This window comes from Buceros rhinoceros, unplaced genomic scaffold (genome assembly GCF_000710305.1).
Source record: "Buceros rhinoceros silvestris isolate BGI_N320 unplaced genomic scaffold, ASM71030v1 scaffold46887, whole genome shotgun sequence".
Taxonomy (NCBI): Eukaryota; Metazoa; Chordata; class Aves; order Bucerotiformes; family Bucerotidae; genus Buceros; species Buceros rhinoceros.
The window spans coordinates 1-17,129 of NW_010423663.1; the positions used below are offsets into that span (position 1 = coordinate 1).

General features: G+C 42.6%; 1 protein-coding gene across 1 annotated transcript; it reads left to right on the forward strand.

Annotated features, from left to right (window-relative positions):
• Nucleotides 1-969: 969 nt before the first annotated feature.
• Nucleotides 970-16,699, forward strand: LOC104497240 (SWI/SNF-related matrix-associated actin-dependent regulator of chromatin subfamily A-like protein 1; the record flags this gene model as incomplete). Its single annotated transcript, XM_010140469.1, has 8 exons — nucleotides 970-1,840; nucleotides 2,481-2,531; nucleotides 5,233-5,493; nucleotides 6,671-6,721; nucleotides 10,541-10,721; nucleotides 11,645-11,795; nucleotides 14,568-14,726; nucleotides 16,598-16,699. Coding segments are annotated over exons 1-8 (1,827 nt in total), but the record flags the coding sequence as incomplete, so codon positions are not given.
• Nucleotides 16,700-17,129: the final 430 nt, after the last annotated feature.

Here is a 17,129-nt window from a genome sequence, read left to right on the forward strand (position 1 = left end):
GTTGTAATGGGGTCCCCGCGGAGCGGGGAGGGGAGGGGACTGCGCCGTACTTCCAGGGCCCTAGCGGGATGCGGTAACGTTGGGCCCCTGTGGGGTGGCGGGGGGTCGTTGAGGGCAGCGGGGGACCCCAGCCTGCGGGGTGGGGGCCGGGACCTCAGTAGGATGTGGGACAGAGGAGCCTGGGAGAGGAGCGGGGCAAGGAGTGAGCCTCGCTTCTCCCCGGGTGCCGAGGAAAGTCGGCCTCTGAGTGCTGGGCAAGTCGGGCAGCCCTGGGGCGGGAGGCAGGAGCGAGGCCAGCGCCCGAGAGATGCGGTGTGAGCCGGGTCCTTGCTTCTGTCAGAAAGTCCTTGAGCTGGGAGTGGACTTTTTTCAAGGCAGGAGCTGGCAGCCCTTTGGGATTCAGTATGTATTGGCTACATACCGTGAGGTGCCCAAGAACTGGGAGGTGATCAGGAAAGATGGGCTGTTGTCCCATCTTTGCTGCTAGGTACCTGAAATATGAAATGCTTCTCCACAAGAGTGTGCAGAGATGTATTTCTTTGCCTGCATTTGCCTTTTCAGGGCTGGCTCTGCAGTGCAGGGTGTCCCTGTGGTTGGCTATTTTATCAGTTCTGCTGGGATTTGCAGAGAAGAGTGCTCAGAACCTCAGTGGAATAGGGTTTTTCTCCTTCTTCCATGTTTTGCATGGCAAAAGCAAAGCCCCAGCAGTAGTTGCCAGTGTTTGCTCAGCATTGGTCTCACAGCTTTGCTGTACTAGTAGGTTTTTGTGTAGGATCAATTACAGTAATACTTAGTCACATAATGCTGAGTTATCAATACAGTAAGCATTTTGAGGGGGAACAGAGTTGAAACTTAATGACTTTTTTTGCCTTTTTTTGTAGATTGGCTTTCATTCCTGTAAAACCAGGTGCCTCTGTGATTATTTCCCAATGTGGTTTTGATTCAGATTTGTTGTTTGAATTGTTGAAGATGTCATCAGGCCTTACAGAGGAACAAAAACGAAGAATTGAAGAGAACCGTCAGAAGGCTTTGGCTAGGAGAGCAGAGAGGCTAGCAGCCCAGAGAGATGGGCAGGTGGGGATTGCTGGACCTCGGGTGAAAGCACAGAGTCCAGGCAATCGGGGAAATGTGAAGGAAAAAACCAATCATGTCAGATTCATTAGCCAGTGCCAACAGAATCCAAACAGTCCTGTGGAGCAGAAGAGCTATCTTCAGAAAGATTATGATCATTACACTGCAAACCAACAGATGGCTGGTTCACATGGAGAGCAGCAAAAGAATTGTTCAGAGGTCTCGGAACAAGCAAGAGGCATTAAGCAGTTCCCTACAACCATCCCAAATTCTCTGAGTTACTCCCATAAACATTATTTGGATGCTGGTGGTCAGGAACATGGACAACAAGCTTTAATTAATCTTGGTGCATTCCAGCAGCCTGCGTGCTACCCAGCTTTCAAAAACCCTACAGAACCATCTCATCCTAGATTAATTGATGATGGGCACCCGGACAGTAGTAAAGATTTACAAAGTCAGAACAAATCTGCCCTAAAATACGTTTCACCACCAAGCAGTGCTGCCCTGAGTGATTCAGAAATGCTGATGAACACAGGCAGACCAAGGGACAGAGAAGGGGGAGGTGGTGCCCTTCAGGCCAGTGGCAGGATGCAGAAGCTGACTGGCTCTGCTGGTGCAGGCTCTACCTTTGAAGCTGCCGCTTGTAAGAAAGCAAATAGTGTTACAAAAGGAAAATGTGTGAAATACGGGGAAGACCGATTCCAGGTCGAAATAGGGTATAATGCTGAACTCATCGCTGTGTTTAAGAGGATACCAAGCAAGAGCTATGGTAAGAATTGATTGCTGTTAGCTCTCTTACGTTGGATTGATGTTTCAGAGTCTGCTGGGACTGCAGTTCCTATACACTCTTAGCAGTGCAGCTGTTGCTGGGGTGGAGTTTGTGGTATGAATGGGGGCCTGGTAAAGTAAAGACAGCTGAAATTGGAAATAAATTCTGAGCATAAATATCCTGAACTTGAATTTAGCCAAGGAATTGGAAGCCCTGTTTATGAACAGTGCTTTGAGAAGTTTAGTGACAGCAGCTGGTCAGAGTCTTCTGGGAGTAAAGGAAGAGCAGTTATTCATAAACTGATGTGGGAAAATAGGTCACTTCAGCTGGTTCAGAGTTGAGCTGAGTCTATTACCTGGGTTCCTGAAAGCAGTGGAGTTTCCACTTTTTGTCTTGCTACTGATCTTTTCTCCCCCCATCTGTTGCTGCTCCTAAGAATGGCTGCTGCATTTTTGTTGTTTAGTATTGATGTGGCCTCTGGCTTTTTTGGTGTCATGTAGCTGTAAACTTGAATGTACTGTTTTGTAGATGTGTGTCAAAGTTTGCATGAGTAGATTGAATTCCCTCTTACCTCACGTGAGCGTTTAATGACAGCACTTTTTTTTTTACCCCAAATTATTCATATTCTGCCCTATTTTAGATCCTGCTATGAAAAAATGGAATTTCAGCCTGGAAGATTATGCCGGTTTCAGTAAGTAAATAGACTGTTGAATAATAAAAAAGAATCCAAATCTTGACCACCTTCCCCTGCCTTCCATAATTATTTTTTAGCTTGTTATTGTCTAGAGTAATAAAAGTGGTGGTACTCAAATGTAACACCTATGTTTTAGGCATCTGGCTCATAATATTCTTCTGATACTTTGTAGTTGATTAGAAATAACTTAATTTTTTGTGTAGTCTAAATGCTAAGCACAGTTTTAACCTTTTTCTGCCATTGCTGATTTTTTCAGCAACCAACAAGCCTGATCATGGGAAAAATATCTGCTGTGCTGGTACTTCATATGAATCTATATTGAGAACTGATAGTATACCACTGGGTAATGCTTAATTTCTAGGTCCATTAATAAAGTTTCTTTTTAAACAGCTCTCTTTTTTTTCTCCTTTTTTTAATGCTTTTTCCTGTTAATTTTGGGTGTCAGAAAAGGAAAAAAGGTAATTCTCTAGGGCTTTCAGACTGAAAATGGATTTGCCTTTTTTTGGCATAACAAGGATGGTTTTATCTTTTTTTTTTTTTTTCCTTTCATGTCATTTTGTTCTGGAAAGACTGAGAGATGATAGAGGCAAACTCTAGGTAAGCTTTTCAAAAGCACATTGAATTGAAGTGAGTGATAAATCACTATTGATTTCAGTGGGAACAGAATTAGGCCTGTGTTGAGCACTTTGAAAAACCCACAGTTGAGTGCTGGTATTTTAGCTTCCCATGTGGGTTGCCACACATTTATTATTTAAATGCTGTTGGTTTGCTTGAAGTGTATCAAGTACAGATGAGAGCAGAGTCTCTGCACCAAGGAGCTTGCAAATGAAGAGGATGGTTTTTAGAAATCAGGCTTTTTTCCTTAAAGCTATCAAATGTACGAGTTCTCTGTGGAAGGGTCCTGTTGACAAGTGAAGACACTATATGATCAACACTGGGCAATGATGTCGGGGGACAAAATACTCTGAGAAAAGGGAACTGAATAGAAAGGCCCTTAGTCTGAAGTCTTGTAACCGTAAAATAATTATTTTTAAACTTCCTGCTGTTAATTTTGGTCTTCTGAATAATGTTGTCCTGTATTACATTTCTTTATTTATGCTGTAAATTAAATACACTGTCAAGCCTAGAAACAGATCTTGAAATAAGAGTAAAATAAGGGCGTTTTCCAATTTCTTTCAGTTTTAGTTGTAAAGGTGAGATCTAACTATGCAATGCTAAAACATTAGCATCTAAAATTGTTTACTTGGTTCATTGGGAGAAGAAAGTCTAAACCGGTGGCTTTGTAGTCCTCTACTTGAAAAACTACTTTGACTTGATGCTCTTAAGCCTTTTCTTTGCAGCAGAAATCTCAAATGCTCAGGTTTATTCTGAAAGTTACTTATTTTAAAATAAAGTTGGATGAAAGCCAAATGATTTATTTATTAACTGGTTAGGAACAAAGAGTCTGAATTTCCTTCTTTCTCCCTTTTTTCCCTCTTTTCAAATTTTAACCACTGGACATAAATTTTGTACTTTTTTGTTGCGTATCAGTAAGTTGGACTATCTAAAAAGAGGCGGAGTGGATTGTGATGTGCAGCTCGGTGCTTAAAGGGCTGGATTCACCTGGAGTTACTCTAAACAGCTACCGGTAGGGGAGATTGCCTCTCTCCACGGATACATGGAGGCAGAATGTGCTTAGCGATCCCTTGCTCTTAAGTCTAACGCTCATGATAAGAGATGTTTGTGAATTGTTGTGTTACTGTAGTTCCTATTGGAGTCTTGAGGATGAACTTCACTACTTTGGTGCTGAAAGAATAGAAGAAAAAATGTTTCTTGTCCCTTAACCATCACAGTTCAGCTATAATAATAAAGACAACATATGGGTATAGATTGGCAGAGAGATGCAGGGAAAAGTGGAACATTTATTAGCGTGGATAGCTGTGGCCTCAGGCTAACAGCTGTAAATTGCTGTGTCCCTTCGCTCCCTGTGCCCTGGCATCATGACAGAGGTGGCTGCTAGTGATTAGTAAGATAGGAGTGCAGATGGCTGGGGGGAAGTACAAGTCTATCCATAAGACACAGGAGAATAAAAGGGTGATGGATGTAAATTGTAACAAAGGAGATTTAGGGGTTTGGACTAGATTTCTTCCTGATATCCTTCTTATCTTGCTGTGAATATACAGCATTCCTCCTAGATGAGATTACGTATCAGACATTGACATAGCTGACTTCTTGGGAGATATTTTTACATCTTCCTCCTTTGCTGTTTGCAGAAGCACCTTCTTGTCTTTTCAGGCACATACTATTGATCACCATGCCCCTGTCCTGTGACTTTAAGTGAAAACACTCTATGGCTTTGTGCAATTTACTGCTGACTGTGATTCTGCAGATTGCACTTGCCTAGTGAGCCATGTTTTGGAATTGCTGACGGAGGGGGAGGGTAATGTAGTGACAATGGTGGACAAGCCCTTTATGTACTGTCTTATGTTCCCTGTATTCTCTGTGGAAAATCCCACCAACCTGCTCATCCAGGCCATCTCGCTGTTTGTTCTTTGTCCCTCTGAAAGCAGGGAATCATCATTCCTTTTAAACTTGAAGGTGTGTGGGTTTTTTGTCATCCCCTTTTCCCTTCTCTTTCCAAAGTGTCCTGTGCATCTTTAAATTATCTGTGTTCTTTGTTATTAATTCTTTTCTCTGTATCTCATGCTTTTCTCCCTAGTGGAAGCAGCAAATCAACTTCCGTCAGTAATCCTGGCACCACTGGAAGGGGAAGATGCAGTTGGCTTGGCATCAGGCTCTCGTTTTGTTGGCAGTGGGGTTGATGTGAAATCCCTCCTGAAGATGTGTAAGAACTGGAAGAAACCCTCAGCCCTTGTCAAAGGGAAGTGTGTGCTGATCTCTCGCTTGAGGTTTGAGGTTGATATTGGGTATTCTGCGGAAGTGATTGGAGTGTTCAAACAGATGGATTCCAGAAATTATGGTGAGTCTCTGGTTGTTTCTGCATTTTCTGATGGTGGTGTTGGGGCTGCTCTTAGAGTCCTGTGAATGCTTCAGAGGCGAGAGATTGTGAGAGTACATTCCTCTGAAGGAGCATGAGAATATGTGCTTTCTTGAAGAATTTGAGAGCTCCTATAGTTCTAGTATAGTGCTGTATCTGTGTCCTGCACTTTATTCCATGCCAGAACATGTCCTCTTCTGGGCCTACTAGCCAAGGTGGTATTTCAGGATTCGGCATGATTGCATTTACTGTTGAGGTGGGATGTGGTGATAGTTCACCAGCAGTATGGGAGACCGTGCGTAAGTTCTTGTCTTTATTATCAAATGCAATTGTACATTCTCCTATTTCTCCTGCTTTACTGTGGTATATAATGGCTGCAACTGCCTGAGCAGATTGAATTTACCGGCAGCTTTACTGATATTTTGGAGGCAAGTGGAACTGTAGAGCACTTTTTATGTTGGCATTAAAGTTTCAATGGTAAATATAATTTTTTCCCACTTCTGGAAAATGAGGTACAGAGTGATGAGGTGAACTGTGCAGTGTCACTGCAGGTCAGTGACAGGGTTGGGAACAAATACTGGAGCTCAAACTGGGACATGTGGGCAGGGCCTCACCTGGCTCGTGTCTTCAGCTGACTCTGAATTCACTATACCTTTCCTGGAAGTTGTAGGCAGATGCTACCCAGGGACAAAACTGCCAGACAAGTCTGGCATTCATGTACTGATGAATTGATGAAGCTCTTCCGTACCATCCTGAGTGTGTTGTCTGTAGGGTACAGAGGGACAAGTGAAAGCAATTGTGTTTCTGACTGAAGTCAGAGTTTGTTGGTCAGCAAATAGGAGCCTTCGTGTGCATTCTTCATTCCTGCAGTGAAGAGAGAGTGCTTGTCAAATTCCTTGGGTTTGTTGCAATGGGGGAGCTGACCTTGTCTTGCTCCGGTGATACCACTGCTTCTAGATGTGTGCTCATACTTTTAAGTCATCTTCAAACTGTTTTCTTAATGTGAAAGCAAACAGAAGAGAATTGATTGCTGGACAAGGTAAGAATTCTTTTAGAGCTGTTCTGAAATGCAGAGGATATGGATGGCTAGCCATTCTTACAGGCAGAGGATTCAGTCTTTTAACAAAGAGACTTATGGCAGTGTTTGTAACTATTGCAGATATGAACACCCGAAAGTGGAATTTCCTACTGGAGGACTATCCCAAACTGAGTGAGTAGCTGTGTTTTCCTGGCTAGGGCTATTTTCTGGGGAGGCAAATGAATTCTAACTTCATTTCTTCGGCTAAGCCTTTTTGCTCCGCGAAGAAGAGTTGCTAATGAACTGTGAAGCAGGTGTCTTCCTGTTTTGTCAGACATTTACAGTGTTTGCCCAAACTAAAAGCTTTAGAAATGTGTGTTATTCATGGCAGTTCTATAGAGGCCCTTGGAAGGGTGGCTCTGTTTTGTCAGATTCTGCACTGGATTTCTGAGCTGTTTCGTAGAGCACATGAATGTATTTACTATCACAAAGTTATTTTTATTGCTCATAACGCACAGCAGCTCTCCTTGAACTGAGTTGCAGGAGAATGGATTCATCTGTTCCCACTTGCCAAGTTTGAAGAGGTTGGCATGGTGGCTGCTAAGCCTTTCTGTCCTTACAGAAATTCTGCCTTACTGTCTTTTTAGCTGTGCTCAACTTTATCCTCAGGGCCAGCCCTCCTCCCTCCCTTTTGTGTGTATATCAATTCATAAACTGGCACAGCCACCCCTTGCTTAGAAAACAAAGATGTATAAGGCTGGTTTACTTCCAGTTCTTTAAGTATTGTGCATGGTGTTGTGCTATTGCATTTCACACCCAGCGAGTTCTGGTTTTCAGGTCAGAGTGCTAGGTTTTCAAGTCAGCTGGTGATTTCTGTAACAACCAGTTCATCGACAGTTACAGTCCAGGTGCTGTCTAGGTGATTTTATTCAGCCTCCTATGTTACTGCTGGTAGTAATGGCTTTTCAGGCAGCACACAACTGTCAAGTTTTTAACTGATGTATGAGGCAGGCTGGAATTCATGTTGCTTCCATAGCTGAGTTGATTTTGAGGCAAAGAGCTGCTTGTTTCTCTTGCAGAAGTGTGCAGATTGGATTGAAGCAGAGGCATTCTTCTTGAAGAACAATTTCATACTCTACTAAAATGCTTTGGTGCTGGTTGATGGATGCTTAAAAGAACGCTTAGCAAAAAAATCTTGAGAGCATTGTATCTTCCACTGCAAGTGGAATCTAAGCACGTGTTGTTGCTACAACATTCATTTCTTGGTAGAATTTGACCCATAAGACTGCTGCCTTTATGCATCTGGGTGATGCTGGTGAAACTGTGACTCACTGAACTGAAATGTAGAACTGTGGTTTGTTGTGGGTTGGGGTTTTTTTTTTTTGGAAATAGATGCCAGTGTGCAGAATAATCCAGTCTCAGCAGCGTGTTCCTAACACATCTGCTTCTTAGTTTTTTTATGTTTACTTAAGTTTATAGGGTGCTTTGAGATGAATAGCATTATGCAACTCCTAAGTAGTATTATTTATCATCCCAGTCGGCCTGCTGTGTTTGCCTTTGAAGTCATTTTGAGGGTCTGTGGCTGTGGAATTTGATTGGGGTAAGCTTCAGAAAAATAATAAGCAAGGGGCTCTACACATATCCTCAGGAAGTGTGACTGAGTGTTCCAGAGCTGAAATGCTGTTGCTCAGAGCAATTTTATCCAGTATGGACTCCTGCTTCCACAGGATACTGAGGCACATTTAATAATTGAGTATCTGCATGTTTCTATGATGCGTGTCTTAGTAACATTAATAATGGTTGTAGGGCTGAAAGCCATGTGGTAGGGCCTTGTAGGAATGCCAGATCTTGAAGACGAGTAAGTGTGTCTTGATGGAGGCTATTATGAAGCGCCCAGGTTGGGATGTTGACAGGCCCTGATTTCAGGGAGAGCTCTCTCAGCTCTCTGTGAAAAGGCCCTTTTGTATGTGCAAAAGGTCTGATCCTGTGGCATGTGCAGGCAGTCTCAGCAAAGACACAATTTTTTAGTCTGTCACTCTTGGCCATGCTCACTGGCAGTTGTATCCATCACATGAAGTATTCAGAATCCCACAGGTCTGGGGAAAGCAAAAACAATTTCCATAAATCTTCTTGCAGGGTGTAATTTGTGAGGACATTTGAGGCTTGTAGCATGTCCCTTTTTGAGGAACACCATTCGCTTTGTGCCTTTTCGTTTACCTATGTCAAAATAAAAAAAATAGAAAAGAAATTTAAAAGACTGGTTGCCATGTCCAGCAGAGATATCTGTTAGCTGGGAACTGTTTGTAGAGGTTAATGTCTCCTTGCCTAGTTGCTCAGTCATCTTTATATAAAGGTCATTTCAGTAAAAAATGTCTGTTGGATGAATCATCGTGGTGGCAGATATATCTTAATCACTCTTCCAGCTCATGTACAGAACAATAGCAACAGAATTATCAGTGAGCAAATTGTAGCAATTATGCTAACACATAGCTGGGTCTGTGAGTGTAATAACAAGCTTGTGCTGTACTTCGGGTGGAGAGAGTTCCTGCTGTTGAAGAAGTATAAATTAAACTGGAGAATTTAAAAAGTTTGGTCATTGCCCAACCGCAAATGGAAATCTTTTCATATGTATATTTCTTGGAATTGCTTTCCCCCTTCATATGGCAGGGGTCCATTCTGCTGCTTTCCTCTTGGAGATAACTGAAAAATACCTAACTGAATTCTGGAGGAGCATTTACTGCTGGTATAGTGGGTTCTCATTTCAGTTATTTTTGCAAAGAGAGTTGTTTTATGTCTTCCTGACTTCATATACAAACCAACCACTAAATAAAAAAAAAAAAATTCCTTCCTGCAATAAAGGATCTGTGCACACACATTTGTGTTCCTAGTGTAGAGGTGTCTTTTGTTTCTCAGTCAGTGGTTAAAGATTGATTATTAAACATGTTTTCCTGGTCCCAGCTCACTGCATGTTTTAAACAGGTATTTGCTTTCATAGAAATTTACTGTTAGATTAAAAATAAATACTTTTATCTCTTTGGGACAGGATAGAGAGGCTGCTGGAGAGGACTGAAATAAAATTGGGAAGGAAAAGAATTGCTCTGATGCTTTGCTTGTTGTGCTGCATGGGTTGAAAAGATGGAGGCCCTGAGGTCTTTGTATAATGGAGGCTGAGTATCTCTTTAGTTTGACTGGGAAGGTTTTATGCTGCAGGTAAAGTTGAGACTTCATGGGTGAACAGTAGTGGTGAGGGACTCAAGGGGCTGCCTGTGAGCTGGTTCTGGCCTGTGAGCTACTTCTCTCCAGGAGAACATCAGTGGGCACCAGCTGAGCAGGAAGCTCCTTTTAGAACCACGTCCCCGAAGTGTGGCTGTCAGCGTGCTGCTGCTGATGGTACAAGAGCAGTTTCTCTGAGTCTTGAGGTGCTTCCTTTTCTTATCCAGACATGATAAATGAGTGATAAAGTGGAGACAGTGCCAAACCTGTGTGAATTTGGGAACAGAAGGAGAAGCGAGTTTTCAAAGCTGAAGATGTGTGATATTCTTCAGGTAACTGTGTCAGGTCACTCCTGATCACTCAGGGATGATGGAGACCTCGAAGATATTTAATGCAGAATCCCAAGGTTGAGGTAAAGATGCCCCTGCCTTCTCAGCTTCAGGAGCTCTTTTGTTCAAATCCATACTTTTGAGTAAAGCGTGCCCTAAGCTGCCCTCAGTGTGAATAATACAGCTCCAGCTGGATTATAGCAATCATTTCTGAATGATGGCATCAGACTTTCATTTTTTTATAACCAAGTCTAAATAGGAGGGGTGGAGATGTGATTCATCATGTGGGTCTGAAATAGACTTCAGGGAAGAGGCCAGGCCAACACCTGCGCATGACGCAGTGCTTTCCTGAGCTTTTTCGGGATAGGAAATAATACTGTTAATGAGTTGAGTGTTGTGCCCTGACATCCATAATGTAAGTTGTGTGTACATTGCACCTTCTGATAATAAACTGCTCTGTTCTTTGCAGTGGAAGTGTTACAGAGCCTTGTGTCAGTAGAAGTGGAGCCGCTGCCCGAGGCAGTAATACAAACCTTTGCTGCTCAAATACAGAGATCTACATCACAGACAGACATTCCTGATGCTGACCTTTCAGTAGTGGACTCCAAAATTGTGACGAGCCTCATGCCCTTTCAGCGGGAAGGTGTGAAGTATGTCCTTTTTGCATGCTGTTAAGCGCTAGTCCTTGCCTTGAATTGTGTACTTTATATTGGTGCCCAGGCTGCGTCCTCTTCCATGGAGGCCTCCGCAATTCTCCAGGCTCTTGGGCTGTTATATTCTGGCACTGTGGGCTCTTGTTTGGCACGATATGGTTTGTTTTGTTGGTTCTTTTTGTGGATTGATTTTTCTTTGAGTGACACATCTATTCTGTTTCTAGCTAATATTCTTCCTCATGAGTCAGGAGGAAAGTAGCATTTTTCTAGTCTCAAAATTGTTCAAATGATACATCTCTGATCTTCCTCTTGTGATTCAGTATGTGCCTAATTGTCATATGATTTTTTTATTTTGTAAGGTCATCTCTTTTCCCCAAGTTCGTCTCTGTTGTTGTTGTTTTAAATATTAGCTTCACATGGGAGAGTGCCAGAAAATAGAACCTAGCTGTGAAAGATTTAAGATGACTAATGGTATATAGAGAAACTTCTAAATCACCCTGTTGACAATATATGATGACATTAGTTGTTGACTTCAAGATGCAGTCCAGGAAGGTCTATACTTACTGGTGATAAAGTGGCATTGTTATTAATATTTTTTTAGCCAGGATGATCTCTGGGACAGAAGGTGAGTAATACCATGGAATGTGCTTTAAATAATTGTAAGTTCTTGAGACTAATTCTCATATGAAATCGAAGGACTGGGCTGAACCACTCTGTCCAGGAGCTTCCAAGCTTTGAGAAATTTGAGAGTTGCTCACTTGTGTTAAGACTAAGGGAGAAGATCCAGGTTCACTGAAAAACCCAAATCACTTACAAGTGACCCGTTTTTTAGGCTTGGTGATGAGTTGTGCTTTTGCTGGCTGCCAGGACAGACAGTAACCCATTTCTTGACTCTTATTTCTTCTCTCTGATTTACTTAGTTTTGCAATTTTAAGAAATGGACGTTTACTCCTTGCGGACGACATGGGCTTGGGCAAGACCATCCAGGCGATCTGCATTGCTGCCTATTACCGAAAGGAATGGCCCTTGCTGGTGGTGACTCCTTCTTCTGTGAGGTTCACGTGGGCAGAGGTACTGTGAGCTTGAGTTGTGCAGGTGGCTAGTAGAGGGCATGCGTGATGATTATGTTGTGTTGTACACTGTACAAAGTTAAAATTTTAAAAATATGTGTATTAAGGGGAAGAAACTAAGTTTTACTCATGTAGAAACGTGAGGGGGTGGAAATTGCTTTGCATTGACTCTATGGCATATGCCTGTTTTCTTTTATTGGCAGAGCTGTCTTTTTTGTGGTCTGGCCGATCTCTTAAAAAGAAGGAGATCTAGAGAAAGTGTCTCCTCTGACCCTCTGTTAACTTTGTTCCTGCAAGTCAGCTGGCTCCAAGGGGGTTTTTTAGTCAGCAGTGTCAAAGACAGTAGTTGCATTCAGGCAATTGTCTGTTGTATTCAAGCCCCTCATAGCAGCATTTGCCAGTCCCTTGGCTGGAATAGAAGCCAAGATACTGGGGTTCTCTGCTCTGTTCAGGAGGCTCCGTTTTCATCATTGTTAACTCTCTATCATAATACATCTCTTGGCCTGTCCACTGTGTGCTGCTGACTCCTCCGAGTCCCTTATTAATGTTGATCAGAAGCCCAAGAAAGCTTGTATGGTTGTGAAATGTGTCTTGAAATAATCGCTGTCATGGTTTGTACACTGAGGCTGTTGGGTTGCCATAGGCTAGTGAAATGTTCACTGTGGGAGAAAATGGTGAGCCAGAAGTTTTAGGTCAGTAAGTTAATTCCTGAGCAGAAGGAGGGGGTGGAAGTTTAGCTTTTCCTGGAGTGTTGTATTGATGAGAAGTGTGCTGTTTGGGATTTGCTGGGTTTATGCTGTAACCAGGTTGTTAGAGCATCTTGGTGTGTGTTTTTACATCCAGTTGTGCAACAAAATGTCGGGTGACAGGAAGAGAGTTTTTTACTGAACAAGGGAGTGATGCTCTTTGCATTTGCTATTTCAAAGGCCTGTAGACCTCTGGGTCAACACCTAAGCCGAATCCACGGCTTCTGTGGGCTTCCTACTGGGAACAATTTGGGGCCTGCGTTTCTGAAGTACTGGGTACCTGCAGCTAAACTTCTACATCCTGCTTTGAGATTTAAGGAATAAGTTGGTTTTTGCTTTTTTTCCTCTGAGTACTTGATTTCCTCTTCCTTCCCCTAGTGCCAGCTTCCCAGGAGGCTGTTGTGGGAGAGGCTTTGTTAAGACATTTGGTTTAAAATGATCTGTGTCACTTTGTGGGTATGTGGAGGATGCAGGTCTGAGAACAATATGTCACAGAAAGTGGAAGAAGGTGGAGTTTATTACAGTCTGTAGTCTGCTCAGTTCATTCTTGCACAGACATGTCTTACTGTAATGGTAGAAGCTGTTTTGGTGTCTCTGGAGCTGAATTCCCAGAAATTATCTTCATCTCAGAGGTGTCAGTATTTTATTTTTGCTTTCTGGGCTCAGGCTGATGAGTGCCTTTATATTGAAGGTGCCATAGGAAGCTGGTAGGAAGATGTGAGGTACTGCTGTGTGAGAGTACTGCAGCCCTATGCATTTGGAGTTCAACACTGAATCTTAGATAAGGGTCAGGGCAGTTTCAAAGCATTTCTTGTGGACAGAGGTCAGCATCAAGTAAGATATATAGGATCACTTTTACGCTGACTTTTAGTCACGTGCCCCTTATAACAGGAGAAAGCAATACAGCTAGGAGCTTCCAGATACTTTCCCATTGCTGCCACCTTGTTTAAGTTAGGCCTTAGTGTCAGCCCCATATTTTCTGGTTGGGATCTAACCCTGCTGGCATGTTGACCCATTTTGGTTGTGGTGCTTACCGTAAGTGGTGAAGAATAGTTAATTGCTAGTTTCTCACGTACTGAGAAATGTGGAAAACTCATTATTTAAGTCCTCTGGCTGCTGCATGTGGTTGCTGAAGAGAGGAGAGAAATGATGTTTGGGGGATTTCAACAAGTGAAGGGCCTGGAGACAGAGGTGCGCCACTTGGATACATTTTTGTAGGGACTGGATCCTGATTGCTAAAGTCCCATCCAGTTCTCTGCAGAGCAGCATCGGCAGAACTCAGATGTTGCAGAGAGGTTGGTGTCATTGGGGCATAATCACAAGGGAAATGGTGGGTGCTCAGGAGCTGACAGATGGGTCTGGGGGAGGATATCTTGCTCTGGTGTGTGGAACATTTCATAGAGGTTGATTTGAATGACTATCACCACATGTATTTCAGCTGCTGTCATAGAGCAGCTGGTGTGTTGTCAACTTGATCTTTTCATTATGTTTGTTTGCCTTTTTTTAGACTTTTTAAGAAGAGGTAGTGGAAGAGTTTTCGTTGATCTGGATGAGTTGTACTTCGTCCTCACTATGGAGTAAACATTGCTATAGTGAGATGTGTTTACTGCTTAGTCTGTGTCTCACAGCATGAGGTTTCCTGTTGAGTAGGAAAACGAAATTACCCTGTCAGTAGTGGTCACTGCATTTTGTGGCTCTGAGCATAGCAGGTAACACTGTCAGCAGGTAATGCACATTTCTACTGCAGATCAGATCAGTAAGAAGCACGAAAAGAGCATGTTTGAGCCTTCCTAGCTGTGGAAGGAAGATTTGGCCTTATGGACAGAGTTCTGTTCTTGATCTTCCCATTACTAGGGTTGTTGCTGTGGGAGGGCTGCTTACCCTTACTGTGCTCCTAGCTGATGTCTAATGGAGGGTGGGGTGGTTCCGTGTTCTAGGCATTCTTGAGGATGCTCTGTGAAGTCCTTTGGGATCCTGGCAGAGGACATAAGCACCAAAATGCAATTAATTGTTTTTCTCTTCTTCAGGCATTTCACAGGTGGCTTCCATCCTTGAGTCCAGGTAGCACCAATGTCATAGTGACTGGCAGAGACAACCTAACAGCAAGCTTGATTAACATCGTCAGCTTTGACCTCCTCAGCAAGATGGACAAGCAACTTAAGAGCACTTTCCAAGTAGTTATTATTGTAAGTGGTACATTAAAATGTTGAACTCTTATACGCTCCGATTGGAGTAACCTTTGTGTTGTACGGCAGGGAAGTGTGAAGTGGACCTTACTTAGGACTGGAAGTATCTTGTAATTGTGGCCATGATCACAGCTGTCTTTGAGTAGAAGCAGGATGTTTCTCTGAAACCTTTTGAGATAATGAGTGAAGTTATTAGAGTCTCCTTTTTGATTCCTGAGGCTTTGTTTTCTCTTTTACTGCTTATGGTGCCTTTCTGATTTCATTGTGGTTGAGCATGTTCTCTGCTGGAGAGAAAGGTGTTTAATGTGGTATGTCAATATTCTTGGAGTTGTATCTTTTTAAGGGGATTGGCCTTCAGGATGGTGTTACTGTTTATCCTGTAAACCAGATAACCTCTCAACATCAAGTATGTGGGTAAAGCATTAAAAAAACTCCCTTTGCTTGTGTTCCACTGACAATCTGCATTAAACCTTCTTTGATCACTTGTATAATTTCTTCTGTAAATAGCTTCAAAATCCATTTTTTAACCTTTTACAGAGCCATGGTAAAAGGCATATTTTGAATTTCAGTTACTAAAAATTCAAAACATCTAGTGTTTCAAATCAATAGAGACCAAAAGTGTATATGTAGCATACTGAGTGTTTGTTCTCAGTCTAGTTCTCAGCACACACATGCATCTGTCCTGAAGATCATGACAACTGGAACATAATATTCCTTTTGTTTCTCAGCATCAGATGGGAATTTGGTAATAGGTAGGGTTCTTCAGAGACCAAACCACTCATGGGGGAATTGATTTTTTTTTTTTTTTTTTTTTTTTTCTTCTTTTTCATTTTTATCTTTTTCCCCTGCCCACTCTCTGACAAGATATTCTGTCAGGGTGGAAATGCAGATTGTCGCCCTTCATTTTTATCTTTTTCCCCTGCCCACTCTCTGACAAGATATTCTGTCAGGGTGGAAATGCAGATTGTCGCCCTTGTATGCTGATGCTTGGAGTAAAGGGAGTTGGGCGCTGAGTTACTGCCCTGGAACCTTTTATCAGCCCTGAGCTGGCAGATGTTCTCTGTGTTTATATGTTCAATTTGGACCCTGTATATGTTTTAACAGTTGAGAGTAGTCCTACTGAGTGCTGAACTTCCCTGCTTTTTCTTCCAATCTTATTTTGATGGCTGAGAACATTAATGTAGCCTATTTGTTAATCATGAGGGAGAAGGCTGTGCCTGGGAGGCTAAAGCAGTCATATTGTCTTTGCATGGTTGCTTGCTCATCCACACATGGAAGGATGAGTATGTACCCTTGGAGGGTGCTGATTACTTGTGTTTTAAGTTTTTTGCCTTGCTTCTGCAGTAGAAATGAAGACTGTTTGGGGGTGGTGTCTCAAGTAGGAAGCTATTATCCACCTGGTGGGCCCTATCAGCAGAGCAGTTGGATCCTAATTAGATTTCTTTTTTTCCTTATTGTTTTCATTAACCCCTTATTTAGGGAAGTGGTACTGTGTAGGCCTCCTGTGTTTGCCACATTTAAAGGACACACAGGGTAAAATGGTGAGTATCAGTGGTGGAAATAATGCTCCTCTTTCTCGTTCCCTTTCCAGCCCCTTCTGTTCACTTGTTCGTTGTCACTTGAGATTCATGGCTTTAAGGTTTGATTTCTGTTCCATTTGCTTGCAGCTGCAGGTTGGAATGTAGGAAGTCTGCTACTCTGCAGGATGTCTTTTTTGTTTAGAATTTGATGTGAGTATCCCAGTGCTTGAAATATCCTGGGATGATAGACTTGTAATATTAGATAGCTGAGAATACTGGGAACTTGCTCTGTAGCCTGCAGTTGGACTATGGAGCAGAACTGTCTTCACTTTCATGCTTGTTTTGTTTCAGGATGAATCTCACTTCCTAAAGAACGTAAAAACTGCACGATGCCGGGCTGCCATGCCTGTACTCAAGGTGTGTATGCTGGGTGACAAACCTCCAGCAGCTAAGGTCAGGCTCCCAAAGCAGTGTTGCTCCACTTACCAGGTTTAGGAACCAGCAGCTGAATTCTCGTGTGTGCAAGTGTAAATCCAGGTGACATTGTAGATGCAAGGGCAAATTTTGGCTCTGGCTTAGCCGCTGTTTTCATGCAAATGTTAGATGGTAAGACCTAACAAAAGAACTTCAGAATCTCCCATAACTGTGGTACTGCTACTGAGTTTTATGGTGATAGGAAAAAGGGAATGTCAAAATTTACTGAACATATTCAGGGAGAGTAGAAAGAATGTAGTAGTGTCAGTGTAGCTTGTTTAATGGAAGTAATCATTATCAGTTACTACCTGGCACACAAATCGCTGCTGTGTATTGAAATGACATTACCTAGGTGCCTTCTTGGCTTTGGTTTTGGGCTCTACACAAGCTTCCAGTATATTTGGGGGGG